General features: G+C 32.3%; 3 protein-coding genes across 6 annotated transcripts in view; 2 read left to right on the plus strand and 1 right to left on the minus strand.

Annotated features, from left to right (window-relative positions):
* Positions 1–12,992, plus strand: part of Gdap2 (ganglioside induced differentiation associated protein 2) — a 29,132-nt gene extending 16,140 nt beyond the window's left edge. The window contains exons 8-12 of the mRNA XM_066724816.1: positions 3,595–3,748; positions 7,502–7,641; positions 8,095–8,149; positions 9,036–9,179; positions 9,252–12,992. Coding sequence (XP_066580913.1) covers positions 3,595–3,748; positions 7,502–7,641; positions 8,095–8,149; positions 9,036–9,179; positions 9,252–9,314 — 556 coding nt within the window. The 3' untranslated portion in view covers positions 9,315–12,992. The remainder of the gene's footprint in view (positions 1–3,594; positions 3,749–7,501; positions 7,642–8,094; positions 8,150–9,035; positions 9,180–9,251) is intronic.
* A 210-nt stretch (positions 12,993–13,202) lies between these two features.
* Positions 13,203–18,662, plus strand: LOC136772111 (2-acylglycerol O-acyltransferase 1-like). Of its 4 annotated transcripts, XM_066724819.1 has the most exons (8): positions 13,203–14,258; positions 14,345–14,604; positions 14,680–14,803; positions 16,340–16,592; positions 16,963–17,237; positions 17,425–17,611; positions 17,691–17,890; positions 17,979–18,662. In XM_066724819.1, exons 4-8 carry the CDS (start codon positions 16,372–16,374, stop codon positions 18,137–18,139), a joined length of 1,044 nt encoding a protein of 347 aa, XP_066580916.1. In that variant the 5' UTR covers positions 13,203–14,258; positions 14,345–14,604; positions 14,680–14,803; positions 16,340–16,371; the 3' UTR covers positions 18,140–18,662. The 4 variants fall into 4 exon arrangements, with proteins under 4 accessions (XP_066580916.1, XP_066580917.1, XP_066580915.1 ...); XM_066724820.1 differs by lacking the exon at positions 14,680–14,803; XM_066724818.1 differs by lacking the exons at positions 13,203–14,258; positions 14,345–14,604; positions 14,680–14,803 and adding an exon at positions 15,067–15,377.
* Positions 18,464–20,973, minus strand: cn (Kynurenine 3-monooxygenase cn). Its single transcript, XM_066724817.1, has 11 exons — positions 20,898–20,973; positions 20,733–20,802; positions 20,461–20,651; positions 20,318–20,366; positions 19,837–19,924; positions 19,601–19,772; positions 19,282–19,533; positions 19,119–19,208; positions 18,900–19,040; positions 18,679–18,840; positions 18,464–18,599 (listed from the first exon to the last, which is right to left on the minus strand). The coding sequence occupies exons 1-11, from the start codon at positions 20,946–20,948 to the stop codon at positions 18,519–18,521; spliced, it is 1,347 nt and encodes a 448-aa protein (XP_066580914.1). The 5' UTR covers positions 20,949–20,973; the 3' UTR covers positions 18,464–18,518.
* Between the last annotated feature and the right edge of the window lie 494 nt (positions 20,974–21,467).

Here is a 21,467-nt window from a genome sequence, read left to right on the forward strand (position 1 = left end):
AAACTGTCACTATAGAATAGAGTAAATATTGAAAGCTTCGTGTCAAGTAAGTACATTGCGACAAGAAATGGAAAAACTGTTTACGACACGTGTATGAACGTTTCTCTTATACTTCCGCAAACTCAATTGTATCTATAAGTATAAGCATATTCTAAAACAGTATAATATTCCATTTACTCAGCTCATCCTAATTTAGGCTTGATGCACACGTGCGGCTTTCTGACACATACCGTATGTTCATCAGAATACATACCTTGCAGTAGATTGAGTAGTGGATACACTAATAGACTCGTTCATGCGACTGAAGAATTTTCATTATTAAGTAAAAGAAAAATAAAAGGAAATGGGAAGAAAGTTTGATGAGTTCATATTTTATGAAATAAGCATTTTCCAATTTAATTAATTATAATCATTTACCATATTTAATAGACCCACTGAAGTTAACCATTAAATTCAGCGAATTGCAATTTTGAAATCTGTCATTGGTAATTATTTATGATTTTGTATTTCATAGATCTGTTTTCATTCATGTGTGACGCACGAAAATTCTTTAGTGGGTGGAGGGAAGGAAATGTTAATCTGCACTTGAATTCAAACTTAAATGATTCATTCTGGCGTTAAATCGTATTTAATATTAATTCAATACCTATATGTATAATGGCCAGAAATTGAATAATTTGCTCCCGCAAAGTTCCCTCGAATCTTTAATAGACCTTGCCAAAAAATTGATTATATTTGTGCATTTTTTTATCAGTATTAAAAAAAAGTTAATAAATAATTAGCGATATTAATAATAAGTAATAGCGTGATTACACATTTTTGATGATACACAAAAATTCTTTATAGACTGTGAAAATGCTTTATTCATTATTAAACATTGCAACTATTTACATTTGTAAGTTTTAATCATTTTACTAAAACTTTTGAGATGCAAATAGATCAATTTTGTTTACACCATTTGAAAAGTTGGTTTTATTTTTCATACTGCACCGACTAAACTCATGATTTCGTCTTATTGCGATTGTACGTCAATCTTTCTTACAGTAGAAAATGTCATACTACACACGCTATCTCATTTTCACAAAATTAGCTACATCCTCATTGCACGAATTACAATACTACGACTATTTCCAAATCATTCGTTCTCTGAAACCTGACAATTGTCTACCTGTATAGAGAAAGCATAAAAATATTCTTTTAAAAATAGAATGAGGGTTTTGCGAAGGAAAAAATAAGTTTAACGAGCTGTTTTTAGTACAACGTTGATCGATCGATCATTGAAAATCTTGGAGAGATGGGGGTGGGGGTTCCCTCTCCAGGACTCAACGCCACCGGTAGCTTTCGTCGTCGGTTCTCCCACAAGCCGCAGCTTTCAGCTCACAGAGTGGCTCGCAGGCTCGCAGCACATAACAGACGGAGCAGAGCTCAGTTCGCAAACGGTCGCGTCTCTGTGCGTCACAAGTTATTGCGGAACTAGCAGTGACTCCTTTTTTTATCCATTCAGAACCTCATGCATCAAGGGCCAAAACCGTTTTATATTTTTCACCGACTATCACGACTTTTTCTATCTAATTCCTGCACTATTCTACCTAATACTCATTCAGTGTTTTACATGTAGAAGCAAACTGAGAAATTCGAAAGCTTCGAAAAGCTCGGCCCTTAAAAGATTACGAATGGTACGCCAATACCGTGAAGTTTTTTATGAAAATCTCTAAATGGTATAATCTGGCAAAAGTTTGAAAGTAAAAGTTGTTGGAAAAGATTGTGTGGTTACGGAAGCTTGAAAAGTTCTGCAATTGAAAAGATTTGAAAAAGACTTTGATGATCCTATGAATAGAATTCTTTTTAACGAAGCCTTCGTTGGTGTTCAAGGTGGAATATTTGAAAGCTGAGATTTCGTGAACATTTCCGAATAAAGATTTTAAACCGATTTGACTGAGCATGGAAACTGTTTGATACACATTTTGACAGCGTGATTTTGCAAAGAGCTTTTCGACTAAAGCTGCTTTCAATCAATGCTTGCTTCTCAAAAGTGAATACTAAGTAAGACAATAATTTCTCGTGGGCACAATTTCAATATATCTACTATCAAGGCATTCGTCCAAGATTCTTGACGAATTAGTAGCTATTCTTTTATTAATGTAATGTTATGAAAGACCTATCTGTCCATTTGGACCAACGTGGAAATTCGTGACAAATATTGAATTGTTAAAAATCATCCTTTCATTGTCTACGCGAAGAAAAATTTCTGGCATTGACTAATCTGCAAGGCTAATCGTGATTTTTGAATAAATAACTTTTAAACAAGAGTGATAATCTCAGAATGGTCATGATTGACATGGTGGACATGATCGAAGACGAGGACCGGTATGTTTCATCGATTTACTAAACTATTTCAATAAAATAGATTTTATTATAATAAAAAAAATCGCAATTAGTCAGATCGTCGAGCAGCTGTTTTTGTAGATGCTTATCAGTTGGAACAATACGATTAAACTTTCTATTTCCTTGTTTATATTGCTTCTCACATTGTCTATGTATTATTTTATCTTTTTAATCATATAAAAAGGCTTAAAAATAATCTTATTTTTATCGAAACAATAGATTATCAGGCTTTGTTAAAAATCATTTAACATGTCAATTATTTCCTGCAGCCTTGAAACTTCGAAAAACGGTCAAGATATGCCAAACAAAATTTTACATTTAGTTGTAAGACAATCGAAACGTTTTGAATATAAAAAACATTTTTTGCAATTATAAAGTATAATACTCATTTTACAAGCAAGATTGCTTTTATGCAGTTTATAGGAAGAATAGTAAATTTGACCTTTTCGAGGGCTGTTAGAGTGATCTAATAAGCTTTTGAGGCATAAGGATATTAACAATTGACCACATGAATGAGGACACCTTTATGTTTGAAGAAGTTCGAAGTAGACATCTGTTCAATATTTCATTCAAGAGTATTTTAAAAATATACTTCTACAGACATTTTGCATTATTTACAAGAAGAAAGTATTTCAGGAAATTCGGGTAATAATATTTCTTTAGGAACAAGCTGTTTAAAATTTTGTTGGTTTTCGACATAGAATGTTATAAATATTATATATTTCAGCTACCTTTTATTGTGTAAATTCAAAGCATGTGATAATGCGATTAGACACGTGTCAAGGAGGAAACATAACAGTATTGCAATCCTTTGTTTACCATTTGTCACGACACTACGCTGTTTTATTAATTATTTTTCCCAACAATAAATTGAAATTTTATAAAAATCCTAATTTATATTTTAACACGACATTAATTGCATAAAAATTTAATTTAATCTAATATAGCTAAAGTAACATTAATGCTGCGCAAAAATCTCGAAATTTCATGGAGCTTGATCCAGCTTCTTATCGCTCGTGACACATTTATGAGAAAATTAATCATTTGAACGACGAATAAATGCGGAAATATTACAATTTGTAATCAAGGCATGTAGTGACGATGTAAAGAAAATGAATTTTCTAGCTGATTACAAAATCAATTATATTTCAATGTATTTCTTATTTAGATTTCATTGAATAGTGGAAGTTTTCTTTGTTTTTGTATTAGGTACGAGAGGCTCTTGAGGAGAGCTAAAGCTGAGGACTTATCAGAGGTTTCTGGAATTGGTTGTCTTTACCAAAGCGGAGTCGACAGACAAGGAAGACCTGTGGTGGTCTTCGTTGGTAAATGGTTTCCAGCAACCAAAATTAATTTAGACAAGGTAATTGTATGACACTTTCACAACATTTAGTCCAGAGCTATATCTAGTACTAACTGCGCATTATCATTAATTATGGCCAATCCTACTCTGATGAAAACCAATTTAAATAGCTCCCACACACAATCTTGCATAAGTAGCCTCTAAAAAATGCGATTCATTCGCAAGGAATTATTGTCCTAATCACTTATAACTGGAAGTTCAAACAAATGGAATTTTTTGTTTAGCTAATATTTTTTACTCCATTGTCCCTTACTTAGCTGCTTTATACTATAGTTTTATTTTTTTATGAAGTGATGATATAATACCATGTACGAAACAAATTTTATAATGAATAAAGTCTTTTCTCCATAATGAACTACTATTAAGTAACAAATTGCTCATGATAAACAATAGCTATTTAAATCATACTCTACTGTTCACCTGGCGTGACTCCAGCTCTGCTAGTACTAGTTCTTGTTATTCCGTTTGTCTCTTAAAAAGTATAAAAGGAGTCTCGCTATCGCCATATGTTTTTCGACACGATTTAAACTCTTAATTACGATTCGTTTAATCAGAGCGTGTGAAACACTATTAATAAACCAGATGGTTTTATTTTACTTGAAATTATTGTAGGGCAAGTAAACTCTAGTGAATTTAATATTAATCGTATGAATGGCCTAAATTAAATTTTCTCTTGTGGTAATTGATCAATTATAAATGTATTATTTTTTCTCCGAATCGCACTATTTTCCATCACTCCAATTCTTAAGTTCCATTCTGTAACTAATAGATATTGTAAATTTTATGAACTACAAAGGTAGAAATCAATCGTGCTAACCAATAGTTAAGGCGTGACGATTTTCAGCGTAGTAGTCTAAACTAAGATTTTTTGAAATCGCTACTAAGTGCGATAGATTTGCCATTATAGGAGGATTTGAAAGACTTTTCTTTTTTATAACTTTAAGAAACTAATTAAAACTTTCTTTTATAATAATAGTAATGTTATGATTAAACGTTGTGTCCTTATCTCATATTATGAAACGATTTGTTGGAAAAGTACCGAAGCTAAAAAACCAATCAAAGTTTATCCAATATGAATCTGTAATGTTATTATAGAATTGTACCATACATGAGGATGAATTATTTTATATTAAATCATTTTAAGAAAATATCAATGATTTAATCATTCTCACAGGCATAGAATATGTAAAAAACTGAATATATTGGATTCAAGCAACAAAGCTGTTTAAAGTAGAATGAAAATAGAAGACTTCATTAGGTACTTACAAAAATTAGATATTCTATTACGTCGTAGTATCGGATCGTAGAAAATCCTCTTTGATATTGATCATCGGATAGGCGTGCCTTAACTATTACTTGGCGTGATCACTGTTAGTTTGAAAGCTCACTAAAGCTTATTCGCCCTACCTTCAAAGCCCATTACGATATTAGCAATTAGCATCTCGATGCTAAAAATGAGAAATTCCATTCTTTTTTCTCACCCTCGGGAACTTATGCATACAATAACATAAATTTATTAATTTAATATATCGCGTAAAATATTTAATGTTAGTAATAATCTACTCGAGCATATACAATAACAGCCACAGTTTACTGCATATTCAATTTACACAAATATTATTTATCTACTTGTATAAATAGACGAATAATATTTTTTGGCAGATTAATTATAGAAACTTTATTTATAGTTGTTTGTTCGACTTGTTGATGTTTACCATTCATCAGAATATGGCGTAGAGATTATAGAAACTTTAGAGCTTTTCTTGAGTGTTACGTGACGTTAAGTGAAAGAGTGGTGACAAAAGGGATTTGGATGATGCAGGAAGGAAATACGTTGCGTCGGTACTAGAGTATTCTGCGCGCTCAGCAAAGCTTTTTAAGCTTCGAGGAAAATAGTTACGGTGCGCTGAATCGCGCACTGCTGGACGCGTAGCTGGCAAATCGATATTTATACGGCCAGAAATAGACCGACCACAAACTGCTCCCTCCTCCTCCCCAACACGCCCATCTTCATACTCCTTTTACTCCTTTTCCTTTCTCTCTTTCCTTTTTTCACTTTCGACAATCCCCCTTATCTCCAACCAATAAACGATTTTATTAAATTCCATTCAAGAAAACCTTTTTACCCCCATCTACTTTGCTCAGTCTGCTCTCATCAAGTTTCATAATACTTGCAAAATTGTTTCCCTCGGTGTCTTATTTTTTACACCGTCCCTTCAAATTGCAGACTGCATTTGTTATAATCGCATTATATACTATACAATCTATAAGGATAAACTTACATCAGGACTCCTGGGAAAACCTCTCCTTTCGTGACGAATCAAACAATGGAATTTTCTTACATACTTCCTCTTTTTTTCTCTCTCCCTCTCTTGTTTGTTTTTCTTCTTTATCAAATTCGTAGCTGCAGTTTTTTCTGCTTGCTTAGACGAGACCCAAGAGAATTCAAGGAGAACGTTTATTCAGATCCATTTGAAAATCGAAAAATTCGTGTCCTTTTTGATTCGTGACTTAAAAATACACTGATGATTTTCAGGGATTTGTGACGAGAAGGGTAACTGGTTTAAGATCTCCGCTCAACTTCTTTGGCGAAATTAGGTCGTTGCCCGAGTACCAAGGACGCGCTCGATAAATCTGAGTCAGCAGTCTGTCGGAGATTGGAGAATTTTAGCAGCAATGGAAAAATATGGCTCGACTCGTGGATTATTCGATAGAAATAGCTTACAGTTTCATTTCCATAAACTTTTATTACAACATAAGTAATAAATATATGCTGTAGGCGGCGTTGACATAAAAAATTACACAATTTATTGTTACAATCATTTTTTTCTAATAATGGATAACGGAATATTAAGGGAACAAAAGAAGGATATTAGTTGAGGATAAGAAGAAGTATAGGTGCAGATAAAGAGTACTGTTATTCGAATCGATGATAGATGCTTCTAGTTTGTCAGACACTGCCGGAGGTTTTCTGCGTTGTGGAAGTCAGCTGATTCCATAGAATTGCGTCAGTGAGAAGCTGATATTTCACACGTGCTCTATTTTTCCCCCTACCAAACAACAACCGAGAGCAACGACGAGACTGCACAAGTACACTTGAACGATTCATCGCTCTAAGTGTTAATTAAACAGAGATAACTGATATTCAGGGCCACGGCACTGATAAATTCATGCAGCAGCTTTCCTCTCGGGAACTGTGATTCAGACGAAGTCCACTGAAGCGTTCGTCCGTTCTACGTAAATATAAACCACAAAATTTATAAGGTTTAAAAACATCCAAATTCAACGTTTGGAAACATTCAATTAATATTGTTATCTTTTAATTCAATATTATAATTTAAATTCCATTTGTTAGATTCGGAATGAAAAGGTTAAGATTTTAGCCCAGTAAACTCGCTCCTACCACCTCTATCGATCCACCCTCCAAAGAGAAGCGTTCTCCATTTCTTACCCTCGCCCGGAGAGATTGAGAAATCTCGAAAAAGCGTGGCACCAATCTATCGAATACATGGATAGGCGAATCGATCCCATTTAAGATAGCATGAGTAATCCCTATATACCAAAGGTGTAGGATAATAAGCTGTAGCAACATTCCTATAGTTTTCTCTAGGTCCTGCTTAAGTAATTTTAATAAGGCATCAAAGGATATATCTACTTCATAAAATTTTTAGCAAGCTCACATTCATGAAATTCAATCTATTATTCAAAATAGTTAGTAATTGATGAGATTATATAAATTGTGTTCTCTTGCAGGCCTTGTTATACTTAATACAATTGCTGGATCCAATCGTAAAGGGTGACTACGTCATCGCCTACTTTCACACACTTACAACTAGCAACAACTATCCCAGTTTTCACTGGCTACGAGAAGTCTACAATGTGCTTCCTTACAAGTAAGAAAAATATGCGTTTGTAAATAAACAAAGACAATCATCATCTATTGTTGAAGAATTTTTACCATGTATTTATATCAATGTAACGTGAACGTTCATGTTTATGTTTTATCATTAGATTACGAATCTTTATGCAGATATACAGACACTCTTTAAAATTGATTGGTTTGAGAAAGATTATAAACTTTTGGAGCATATCAATTTATTGCATTTTAATGCATCATTTCTTGGGAATTTGATAAATAGCTAGTATAGCATAAATAAATTCTAAAATATACATTTTAAAATTCCTATAATTGCATGCTTAAAAATCCGCGATCTATTTATCATGAATCTACGACAATAGGTTCTTCAATAAGCGCAAAGAAGGTTTTTTTATTTTCAATTTTTGCATCTCTTTTCGGTCACACAAATTGATCTTCCCTATACTTCTCTAATTGATTTTTCTTTCAGGTATAAGAAGAACCTCAAACACTTTTACATCGTTCATCCTACTTTTTGGACCAAGGTCAGTAAAAGGCTTAATAGAAAATACATTAAATATAGGGTACTGTAGAAAATATTGATTTGTACAATACCGTGTTGTGGCACTAGTAATAAAATTTACTAATAGCAACCATTGTAGTACATTACATAAGTAAATAGCGTTCTATACAAAGTAAAGAATCGGGGTTGATCAATGGGAAAACGTTAAAAATATTACAAGTAGATAATGACATTGACAACCAATTTATTTGCAATTTGTGAAGAAGACATCTTTTGGTTGGTAAACCAACTGATTCATTGTTTAAAATGTACAGCTGTTTTATTGATTCTGCTTGAATTATCAAGCATATTTTTCCAAGTTCAAACCTGTAAACTAGTATGAAACATTATTGTTTCTTTCCAAGTTTACAATATGGAGCAATTTTCTGTTGTAATAGTATTGAATTCTTCACTGACCTTCCAGAATATAAAACGTATTTGCACCTAGCTTGAATGTTTTGACATTTATAATAATAGTGTTTTATTCAAATACAAAAAGAAAATATCTCCCATTTGACTGTCAATTAGCGAATTTAATAATTACACATCTGCCTGGTCCTCGTATTTGTTATTTCAAATAGGCGCATTTATAGTAAGATAAAATAAACGTTCTTGTTTCCTACGGAAACTGAAAGGTAGTATTCTCAAAAAATTGCTATTAACAGGACCTATTATCGACAGCTTAGAAGTTGTAATTACTAACAATGAAAATATACGAAATAACAAAAAATTTTAAGAAAATTGTTAATCTAGAACACATTGATTCCAATTTCGTCAATAATAGATGAGAAAAGAGAAGGACTTTGTTCAAGAGTGTGTAAAAATAGTACATTCTATCACTGTGATACCAATAATTGATTAATTTACAGATGATGACGTGGTGGTTCACAACATTTATGGCTCCAGCAATAAAGCAAAAGGTGCACAATTTACCTGGTGTGGAGTATTTGTATGAAGTTATGTCACCTGACCAATTGGAGATTCCAGCTTATATTACGGAATATGATATGACGGTATTTAAATATTAATGATTTGTTTAAAAATCAGTAACTGGGCATAATATAATAATTAATTTAACATTACAGATAAATGGGCTAAGATACTACCAACCAGAACAATCACCAGCTTCCCAAGCATCGTCTACGTAATTCCTAAAAATGGATAAAACATGAAGCCAAATCTGGCGAGATCGCAGTTGATCTGCAATCTTCTCACGAAAGACTGGCTGTCAGTATTCCAATTCAGAATCAATAATAATTTCACATCCCGTCAATTTTAAATGAAAACAATGATACGATATTCCGAATTTAATGACTGACAAGATTCAAAAGGAATACTGACTTACGTGATTTAATCTGATTCTCGAATAAACGAGAAGTTAATTTTTATCAAAAGGTGAACACCGGAAAAGAATCCGATAATACTAGATACTAAAATTGGGTCAATTGAGAGAGAATAGTGTCAATTGAGATCTAACATCATAAAGATTTTTTGGATTATCCTAGCAAATGCAAGAATAATCAAATAAGAAAAAGATGTTTGATAGTTTGTAAAACAAATGACCCATTTTTAATATTAAAGCTACTTGATAATGTGCATGAGTTGGAAGCAGATGTATTGGTAGTCTCAAGCCGTCGAAGAATTCACTTGGATTTAAAGAAAGAAAATTAGTCGAAAAATATAATCGTTAAAACCGATAAATCTACGGTAGAGCGTAGATCACGCAGACAAAGATTGGAGTATACATTGGATGTCCCGAGTCTTTAGAATGCTTGGGTAGAAACGATTTGTCAACTTTTAAAGTTGCAGGAAATGTTTATTACGTATACAATGCAGAGTACAGAACGGAATGCATTGGCAGTTGCGTTTGCCGCAATACTTTCATTAAATGAAAAATATGACAGAAACGTTCAAGTAGAATAGAATGTAATTTAAACTTGCCAAAGACAAACGCAGAACAGTAATAATTAGAAGTAACTATTGTTCTTGTCCGGTAAGGTCTTTTGCTGCCAAGGTACTAAAGCAGATTCATTTATAAGCAAAAGGAAAAGGCAAAAGATAGAGACAAATTACATTTAATTATATAAATAACGCCTACGAAAGTTACCTGAAATTTTACCACACTCACTTAAGTTTTTTTTAATTAATCCAGACATTCGACAAAAATTGTTGAATAAAAAGTTTAGCGGTTAATTAGATAATAGTACGTGTGAAACCTTTTGCCTGTTGCCTTTTGTCGCCTTATTTAATCTTATTACCATAATGAATCAGTATTCGTAATTGTGTCCTGCTAAATGCTAGGGCTAGAACGTTAATGCCCTTGTACATATTACATCCAAGATTATTAATACACTTTAAACGTGACACAGAGAGGCTTCAAAATAAAACTCTGGCTATTGCCCATCGGAGAATACAACAACTTAACGAATTAATGGATAACAATTAAGAAAAACGTTGGCTCTATTCGAAACCTGTTTCTGTTATTTTTTAATTGACATAGTATAATAAAGAATTACCATCTGATAATACATTGTTAGAAGAAGAAAGATATGGTATTTTCGATATAAAGAAATTAGCTGCTACACAGAGAAAGTAAGAATGTTTTAATTTTATAAAGTACTGCGAATTTATTTGTAAAATTATACTAAATTATGTTGCCCAAGTTTTATTATTTACTGAAATTTTATAATTAATTTGAATTCAATCTTTATATTTTTAATTCTCGATTTACTAAACTAACATTATTTTCTTATTACAAGATGAAATCAATCAATTAGTCTCTGTGCAGCTAAAGAAGTAGGAAACGAGCGACTCCACAATTTTGCCATTTAGCATTTTTATACGACTTATGTCGAAAAGTTTAATTAAATAAAAAAGTTGTAACCAGTGCGTAGTAATTGACATTATGTCAGGTGAAGCATGGTTAAATGGTAAAGCTGTGTAGATGGAGTCTTAGATTAGATGAAGCAATAAATTTAAGAGCTTGCTCGCGATATATTCCGAGGAAAAATCGTTATACTCGTTGTTAAGCATTTTTAGTGTTAACAAAGATATTTAAACGTGTTAATAGCGTCGATTAGCTCATTTTCGCCTATCTTGAAAATACTTTTCACATTGAAGAATATAAGCCTATCACTTTTTTATTTATGTATTTGCTTTATCAGCTAATTAATGACAGAAGAAATGTGTATTAGTCTCAGAGGGCTTTTCTGGTCCTTAGCTGACTAGCTTTATCTACATGATTTGCCCATGAGGCTCGTATGAATAAAAACGTAATCGGTGAAGCAAAATTCATCTAAACTTTTTAAATGTACTTCTAATAATCTTTTTTTTACTCCATTAGCTATTATGAATCTTTTATTACGTAAATAGCAAAATAGTTATAATAATTTTAAATATTTAATGACATTCCGCATTTTAAACTTATTATTATTTTTATTTTTATATTGTTTAAGTAGATGCTTAAGTTTTTATTCATATGTACTAAAAATTGGATTGCCTCACGGACGCATCCAGAAGGAAATGGGTTAATTGACCAGCAGCTTTCGATTTGGAAGCTATCGTTAGTGTTAAGAATGAAAATGAAACAGATTCGAGTAAAATAATTTTAACGTTTTAAATTATACCAACAATTTCGACTAATTTTAATCATTTCAATCAACAATTTAACTAATTAATTGAATTTACAGTTACGGATTTGATCGATATACGTACAAAGCTCACTGAGAGGAAGGAATTCATTAGTGATAAACCTATTTTACTGCAATCTGTTTCAATAATAATCTGTAAAAATGGTTAACGTCGTAAGCGGGAAAATTTTATTTTAAAGAATTCATATAGAAATGAACATTTTAACCAGCATTTTTATCAATCGCATTATCCGTCCCTGACAATCGAACTTACGGCTTAGCTTATATTTTACATAAATTTTACTTTTGTTCCGATATATTTAATTTCTCGTGTTATTTGACATGTTTAATTTTATATTTTAGAGATCTTTAATAAAAGTAGAAATAACATACAAAGCTTAAATAAATAAAAATTGAAATTACCAATTGTTATAAAACCTGTTTATGCAAAAAAAAGTTGAGCATTTAATCTTCTTTATCATAAATGTATATCATTAACATCAACCCTTGTCTTGTAAGCCCACGATATATACCCAGTATCTGTGAACGTACAATTTCCACAGGTGCAGTAGGTTTAATTGCATTTCTTAAAGTTTTCAGCTTGTAAAGTGCTACAGGTTATTTCAAAGTCTAATTTTCTATCTTAAAGTTTTTTAATCAATGTACAGAAGCTATTATTATTATTTTTTACAAGTAGAGAACAATATTGCTAATAAACTGGAATGAACCAATATTTCATCCTCGTAACTTTGCATACCTGTATTTTGCAAGATGTATATGTATATATTATTTTGTGTATTCATATAGTTTTCTTTAGTTTTATTTCATTAGAGGGTATCTTACTTTTTTCTATTACGTTCCTCATACGTAATAAATGATTTTTATGGATAATAAATGTAAATTCAGTCTTGCCAAATAGGTTCTTTAAAATAAAGTACTTGATTTCAATTAATTTTAAAGGCAGACAAAATGATGTATCGTTTGTTTAAAAAATTTGTATTGATGAAAAATGTAATTTTCCTACACTAAATCCCTGTTAGCAATTAGTTTTAGGTATTAATTATTATTAAAATTACCACTAACTGTTATTCGAGAATCAAGCAAGTCGCTTCGCGCGAATGTGAAAGGATCAATTGTTTTTTATTGAATATATTGATTTTGTTTGATTGACAGAAAATATATAGAATCAAAATTTAACTTGTTATTTAATATTATACCTATATTCCCCTTAAAACATCCTATAATTACTTATTTTTTATTAAAAAAGCTTACTTTTACAGCAGAGAAATTTTTAATTAATTTTATTATACATTTGGTTAAACCTTAAAGGATAAAGAAATTAATTAATTTTTTCAGTCTCGTTTAATATTGATAATTAAACTTTATATAAAATACTAAGTACATTTTATCGATTTTATGGTTTATTAATGAAAATAGAAAACTCAGGTAAACCCGATATAAAACAGATTCTTTTCCTAATGCTATTTTCAACTCTCCTTACTTTTATATAAATTTTAAATCATTTAATTTATGGCTATCTCAGTGTCTATAACATTTGTGTTAATTGCTCAGTGCATACCAACACAAGCATAAAAAAGTTAGAATGCTCAACTATATATATATATATATATATGTATACGACAAAACTACGGAAAATATGACAAAATTTACGGATAGATAGCGCTGATAGTATGTATATATATGTACATGTACAGCTACATATTCTTATCTTAATATAATAGTTGCGTCAATACGCATGGAGCGAATACATAGTTTGAACATGGTTTAACACATCATATTAATATTAGAATCTTAAAAATGATGGGTAATAATAAGGTTTACTGTCAACCTAATTTCCTATAATGTATCGATATTTATCTAAAAAAATGAGTTAACTTTTACTAGATAAGATAAGCAAAGATAAATTATGAAAAGACAGAAAAATTATTGATTAATAAAAAGATAATACCTATGTCAATTGTCTACAAAATAAGCATTAATTATTAGAATGTGAAAAATGAACAAAAATAGCTTTGTTGATTTTTTTTAATAGTTGGCTGGTGTTACTTGTGCAATATTTTAGGAATTTTTGAAGCAAATAGCATCTAGAACAAAAACAAATCTAGTTCAATCATCCCTTCTTCCTTGTGAATATGCGACAAACAAATCAACTATATATAATATAACATATACAGTATATGTATATGTAGTAGGTAGCTGCGAATTAAAAATATCGCACGCACGAGTTTTATGACGACATTCTCACTATAGCATATATCGAGTTTAACTGACGGACACAAAGCGCAGAATGAAGATCAGTTCTTTACTTGCCGTCGACTAAGAAATACCTCAATACATGTATTTCAAACGGTATATAACCATGAGATTGCTCTGTTCATTAAAACAAGAATTGCTATCGATTATTTTAGTGGCAAAGTGACAAACGGATATTCACATTATTAGGTCTCTTTAAATAGTATTTCGTCTTTTTTTAACGTATAATAAATCACGCTCTGTGCTTTAATAATCATTTTACTTCTGTTGAACAGATGTTAAGTTGAGGTAACGGCGTGCATTTCTGATTTTACGTAACGAATAAAGAAATATTAAATCGAAGCTATTATGATCGGCGAGAAATCAAGCGTACACTACAGTACAATTTATCACATAAGAAGAAAGAAATAAAATAAAATAGCCAGTGGCATGTTATAATCGGTGCCCTACTTCACTTTGAAATGCCAAATTATGTTTCTGATCCGTTTTCGGGTGGAGAATCAGTTGTTCCTTCTGAATGAAGGTACTTCGTATGGTAAGTATTTCAAGGTCATAAAAACGTTTAATCGGATGCAGAACTAATTAACATACATCAGGTGTGTTAATCTAGGAATAAATTATACGTATCCTGGCAAGATTGCGTAATAACAATTGGCTCCAAGAAAACTAATGAAATATCACGACCGGAAACCATCGTAGAATCGTTTCTCCTCGATTATCTCCAATTTGATAAGGTACTCTTCAATATGGTAAATTAGTGTTTCCTGGAAAATTTAAGAACGTTGTAAATACGATAAATTGAAGACACACAACTGTTTTTTTAAGCACGTGAAAAAAGGAGCTCTTTGTTTGAACTATTTAATAAATGATGACGTGACAAATTACGAAGATTTCGATAATAAAAGAAACTCTTTGAAATAGTCGATTATACCTTTTTCACAGTGAGAGATCCATAGATCAGAAGATTATCCGAGGCAGATGTGCAAAGTTCGTTTTCTTTATACACACGGTATCGCGTTATTTGACCAAGTGCTTCTACTCAGGTCTCTTCAGTTCGTAGGCGGCAGTGGGCACTCGTCGCTTCTACTCATCTCCCAACTCCCAAGTCCCAGTTCGCATTCGCCTCTGTTTCCTCGCCGCTCTAGCAGAGTCTCGGCGTGTGCCACACGAATACCACCACTACGAGAATTACACGTGCTTTCCAATTAGTAACTACGAACTTCGTCGACTTGATTCATCGTAGAAAACCTTCACAATCATCTTGCATTGTTGAAATTATATCAACTTTGTTGCTAATGCTAATTCAAGGTACTTCATTGTGTTTTTCTATAATTCGATCCTCATTAATGAACCAGTTAAGCAATTAGTGAGTGTACTATACTATTACACTTATTCTACTACCTTATAAAGTCTTTCTTTTAACGATTCCTTGCCATACACGCATCTACTAGTTTATAATAGAAATATAAAGTTTATAATAATATTCCTATACAGTATAAACATACTTACTATTAATAATAAAATAGAGTAAACTTTATAAGTGTACGAAAGTATAATGTTTCTCTTGATGTATATATACTTTTTTGATATCGTTGAATAGACGATTTCAATGTTGGTGAGTTTTTACTGTTGCGTCGAGTGTGTAGTAGTAATCAGGACAAACGAGTGATGTCGTTAACACGATTTCCACTTGGAACTTGTGGAATAATAATCTCGTAAACAGAGAACGGATGGTATAGGTTTCTAATACGTGTGTAATAACTGTATCTTCGTGCGCTCTCAAAGTGAATGATAAGAAACAGTGTAAAATAGTTATCAACGAGTGAGTCGATACTAACTTGTGAGCACTCGACTGATTTGACACTCTTGTCGACACAATTAATTTGTATGGACTAATACATTACAACGTTTTTTTAGCTTATTTATCACCTTTTACACAAGATCTTTATAATATCCAAAATAACACAATGTCACGTTTGTTTAACTGATTAAATAAAGTAGTATATCCAGCAGAAAGAATCTCTCTTAACTTATAAATAACGTTATAAAATACTCATTTATTGTCAAATATTTGATAGAATAATTGCAACATATAGCTCAATGGACTTGAAATAATTTAAAAGTTTGTTTTCAATTGTATTGAAATTTAATATGATAAAGTACAATCGTACGATAAAATATTAAGATAAATACAATGTAATTTCGTAAAATAATTTTTGTATAGCTTATTAGTAATTTCTAAATAAATACAGCTCTTTAATATTTTACAGGGTTTTCAGACTAAATGCCATAAACAAACAAAATGTTGAATGTAAAATTCGCACCTTTAAACGTTCCATTGGAAAGGAGACTGCAAACTTTAGCTGCAGCCGGATGGATCGTGGTTTGCGTCTTGGGAAGTCCGATTTGTTACCTTATAACCGCATATTTGCTATTATTCACGACGACCATTCGTTACTTTGTCATTTTGTACCTTTTTTGGGCATACTATGACAGAGATACATGCGACCATGGGGGCAGAAGGTAAAAGTCCACTGTTCAACATTCAACAAAGAGTAAAGCACGAATAATATTTTTTCCGAATGAACCTTCTCTAACGCCTTATCATCATTTTACATATACCATAAACAGTAATGTAATGACCTTTTTTATTCAATTTTTCTATGACCTTTACGATTCGAGAATGAATATATGATTGAAAAACTTTTTCTTCTGACGAATTATTAGCATCACTTATTATCTCATCTTCAAGAACTTTCATGATCTAACACAAAACCTGCTGACAACTTTTTATAATTATTTACATTTGAAAATGGTTATTTGACCATTAATTATCGCTTTATCGCAATCATTGATGAGGTAATTTTATTAATAACACGTTTTACGATTTCAGTGAAAGATACACGAAGTGGTTTAGAAATTGTGCATGGTGGAAGCTGTTTCGCGCTTATTTCCCCATCAAACTAGTGAAAACGGTAGATTTGGAACCAACAAAGCAATATTTATTTTGCTCATTCCCCCATGGAGTTCTATCGGCTGGCGCCTTTTGCTCTTTCGCCACTGACGTCGCTGGATTTAAGACACTCTTTCCAGGGCTGGAATCACGAGTGGTCACCTTGGACCAGCATTTCAAAACTCCTCTTTTCCGAGAATTCGCCCATAGCTTTGGTAAGCCTCGATATTCACGTAATTCAGTGACCAGAGGAAACTTGCAATTTGCGCTTGAATTTATCTTTGCACGAGTACTGATGTGATGATAAGATTCAAAGAAATCTCTTTAATCCTCCCCGATAAAACTGTTTTCTTAACGCGTGCTTCAAATGTTCGAGAGACTTCTTTTACTATTTGATTGCAGGTAGTGTCAGTGCAAATGCAAAAAGTTTGCATTATTTATTATCGAATAAACCAAAGGAAGCTTATACAGGAAGAGCCGCGGTTTTAATAGTCGGTGGTGCCTCGGAATCGCTCGAAAGCTTCCCAGGAACATATAGAATTATTCTGAAAAAGAGGAAAGGTTTCATTAGAATAGCCTTAAATCATGGGTAATATAATGCATTTTTCCCCCTATAAACGCGAAATCTGGTTAAAGTAAATATTAATTTTTCCTGTGATAATTTTCAGAACTCCTCTAGTTCCAGTCTTCTCCTTTGGAGAGACGGATCTGTACAATCAAGCACACGCACCGAAGGGATCAAGGCTGAGAAAAATTCAAGAGATATTCCGTCGAGTAACGGGAATCGCACCAGTTTTGCTAATTGGTAGAGGTTTCTTTCAGTATACATTTGGCGTTGTACCTCACAGAAAGCCTATTAACGTAGTTGGTAAGAAGAGCAAAATATTTTATACACACTATACACACCTGCCTACTACTTGGTTCTGTTTAATTTACTCTGAACTTATCTTTTTCAGTTGGTAGTCCACTAGAATTACCCAAGATTAAAGATCCTTCGAAAGCGGAAATAGAAAAATATCATGAAAAATTCACCAACCACTTGCTCGAGTTTTTCGAATCGAACAAGCATAAATATTTAGAAGATGCTGAAAATATCCATATAGAACTGATTTCTTAATTACGTTCTGTGTTGCATAATTGTGTTCAAGCTTAATCAGTGTACATAAACATTTCCTCAGAAAGTATTTTGCTTTGTGAAAATGACTTTCCTACGTTAGGTGTTTTTATAAATGTTTATATAGATTTTTTATGAATAATAATAGTCCAAGTGGCAAGAAAAATTCTTTGGGGAATATAAAACTTTTTAATTATTTATAAAATTTCAACATTATTATAAGCATTGAAGACTTTTAAGTATAAAAATAATGTTGTTGTTATGCTAAATATGCATTGAGTATATATTGTATAATATATGTGAGATTTGCGAGTGATTGTGCATTTTGTGCAGTGTAGTGTGACTGTACGCGTGTGTCGTGATACTACATTTTGTTTTATATTTATGCAAATTTAGTGAAAAGTAACGTAGATATAATTGTGAAAACAATGAGACCAAAATAGCATAGGCATTTTTGTATCGTCTGAAAAATATATAAGATTATTGCCAATAATAATTTAATTAAAAATCAAATGTTATAGTTAAAGGATAAAATATCTTACCTTATCCTGCCATTCTTTATTACTTATGCACTGTCGAAAATTCATTCTCGAAAAGTGTACAGTAGCATAAAGTGGTATCCATGATTTTGGAAAAAATTTGTTTAAAAATGTATCCAAGTTCTTTCGCACGAGGAAAGATCTTCTTGTTACCAAATCTCTCATCTATAATTAATATTAAGTAAGAATAAATTTTCATTCAGTCATAAACTGAATCAACTTACTTCTAAGTAATTGTACATTGCAAGGTCGCAAATTGCATGAGCATCATCGGATCTTCTTTCTGTAAATTTCGACAAAACTTTGCTAAAATCCGAATTAAACTCCGTCATTAATTCGTCCAGAATTAAAATGTCTTCGAATCCCTGTGAAGCATCGACATTTGAAGGGAAAATATTAATTTCTTATGCAGTATAAAATGTGCACTCGTAGACTGCACTTACAGTATTCATCCCTTGGGCATAAAATGGTACCATAGCGTGAGCAGCATCCCCGACAAGAAGAACTTTATTTCCAAGATGATAGGGTTTGCACTGTAAATACAATAAAATGGTATAAATAAACCTTTAAATCTAAATGAGAAATAGAAGTTAGTTCTTTTAATACCTTTACAGAAATCAATGTTTTAGGTTCTCTCTTAAAAAAATCTTTGATCAATTTTTTTTCTCCTATCAGGGATATTAAATCAGGAAATTGATAGTCGTAGAAATTAAGCAGGTCCTGAGGTGTTTTTATCTTCTCGAAGGTTGAAAAGGGAGCAAAAATGTTCCCAGTAAACGTGCCATCGTCATTTGGCAAAGCAATCATCATGAATTCTCCGCGTGGCCAAATATGCAAGTGATTTCCACTCATGGCAAACTTTAAACAAAATTTCACAAATAAATGAAAAAAAAATATTTCTTAAATTAATATACAAGAGAATTACCTTTCCATCCAATCTAGAAGGTACAAACAACTCCACGTAACCGTGCTCGATGTACGTTTGACTACAATTAAACAATGGTCTTTTCAACATAATTTTGCGAATGGTCGAGTAAGCTCCATCTGCTCCAATGATCAAATCAGCAGATTCCTCCTCTATCCCCTGAGTCTTGGTGCTGCACAAACAAACAATGTTTCGAGTAGCACTATCAATTACGGGTTTGGTAGACTCTTACTCACTTCAGAAATTTCATCTTGCCTTCCTCAAGATTTGCATCGATTAATTTAACATTGAAACGAAAATCCACCGTCGAATATTTTTCTGCAGCTGATAATAGAAATGAAATTTGATTAATTTTTCGATTTCTCATTGCAAGCGTTTGTTATTAAGTCTCAGTGCTACTCTATCGATACGAATGTTCCAGCAGAGATTTTCATCGATTTGCAACTAGTAAAACGCATATTTTTCTCCATTGACTAGTTACGTGAGTAATACGACACGCAGGAATTCCTGCGGCTTCACGCACCTTCTCGTAATCGGATAGGGAAAACTTTTCTTCATAATATTAAGTATCTCATATTCACTAGTATTGCCAGTTATAAATATCAAGACGGTTAATTACAGAAGCCATCGATTAGGAAACAAGCTATTACGAAGCTTTTTTAGAGATAGCTATATTATCAAGAAAATCCTAGCAAAGAAAAAAATAGTTCTACTTACCATTTAGAAGAACCACGTTGAGATGACGTCGATTGACAGAATAAATGCACTGTAAATTTGAAATAGCATGCATGGTGAAAGAAGCAGCTGAATTTTGTTTGCTTAATAAACAATAATATTTTACGAACGAGCATAGAACTTACATTTTTGTGAACGGGGTCGTAAATGATCTCCTTAAGGCTTCCATCCCTTCCGTGGAGCATCCTTCCTCGCATAGGTATTCCATGGTGATTGATAATTGCATCTTCCAGCCCTACGCCACGAAGGGCTTCTCGACCTCGACGTGACAGTGCAAGGTCTATGCTTTGACCTCGAGAATCCTCTTTACGAATGTCTAAAGAAATCCATAGCAAACCTGACTGTCTATTTTTTACAAATTTCAAATAAATGTAAAAAAGAACCAAGTAAAATTTACCCGAACGGTATTCGTAAATGCATACTGGATAATTTCGTTTGCCGAAGTAACAAGCAGCCAAAGCCCCCACCTGAATGAAAATTTTATAAAAAAAATAGCGACGAGATAAAACACTGTAAAAATTGATTCGCAGAAATTTAGGTAGAGAAATGGGAAAATTTATACCAAACCACCCCCAATGATGGCTATGCGGGGTTTTCCTTCGACGCTCTCCATGAAGTTGTTTATTCACCAATGTCCGATCCTACACTATTTCTCCCCTGTAAACCTGCAGCTAGCTGCAACCCAATCGCTTTGTTGGGCTTCCTCTCCTCCAGACACTCTCAGACTAGTCAGACTTGCCCCGTTACTTACTTTATTTATACAAATTTAAACTACGTTATAAATTAACATCGTCTCTTTCTTATCTACAATCTCGAATCTGCAGCGATTAAGCTTCGCGATAGATTCAATTGATACTTTCGTGAAATGCACGTTTTCTTCCAGGACTCAAGAATATTTGAATAAAATTTGTTTTTTTCCTAAAGACCGAGGAATATTTGATCGAGCCACACCCGATTAGATATCTCCAAGTAAACATCATTTGCAAGCAAAGCAAAATAAACAAAAGCAGAAACGAGACAATTAAATGTTTAATTAACTTACCACCAGATTTTGGACAAGTAAATGAAGGATTCTTGTTGAGTAAAAATAAATATTTTGATGAAAAATTACAAGGAAAAAGGGTACAAATTT

The sequence above is a fragment of the Prorops nasuta genome, unplaced genomic scaffold, assembly GCF_024137725.1.
Source record: "Prorops nasuta isolate Cenicafe-Biocafe unplaced genomic scaffold, Cenicafe_Pnas_1.2 PNAS00003, whole genome shotgun sequence".
Lineage (NCBI taxonomy): Eukaryota > Metazoa > Arthropoda > Insecta > Hymenoptera > Bethylidae > Prorops > Prorops nasuta.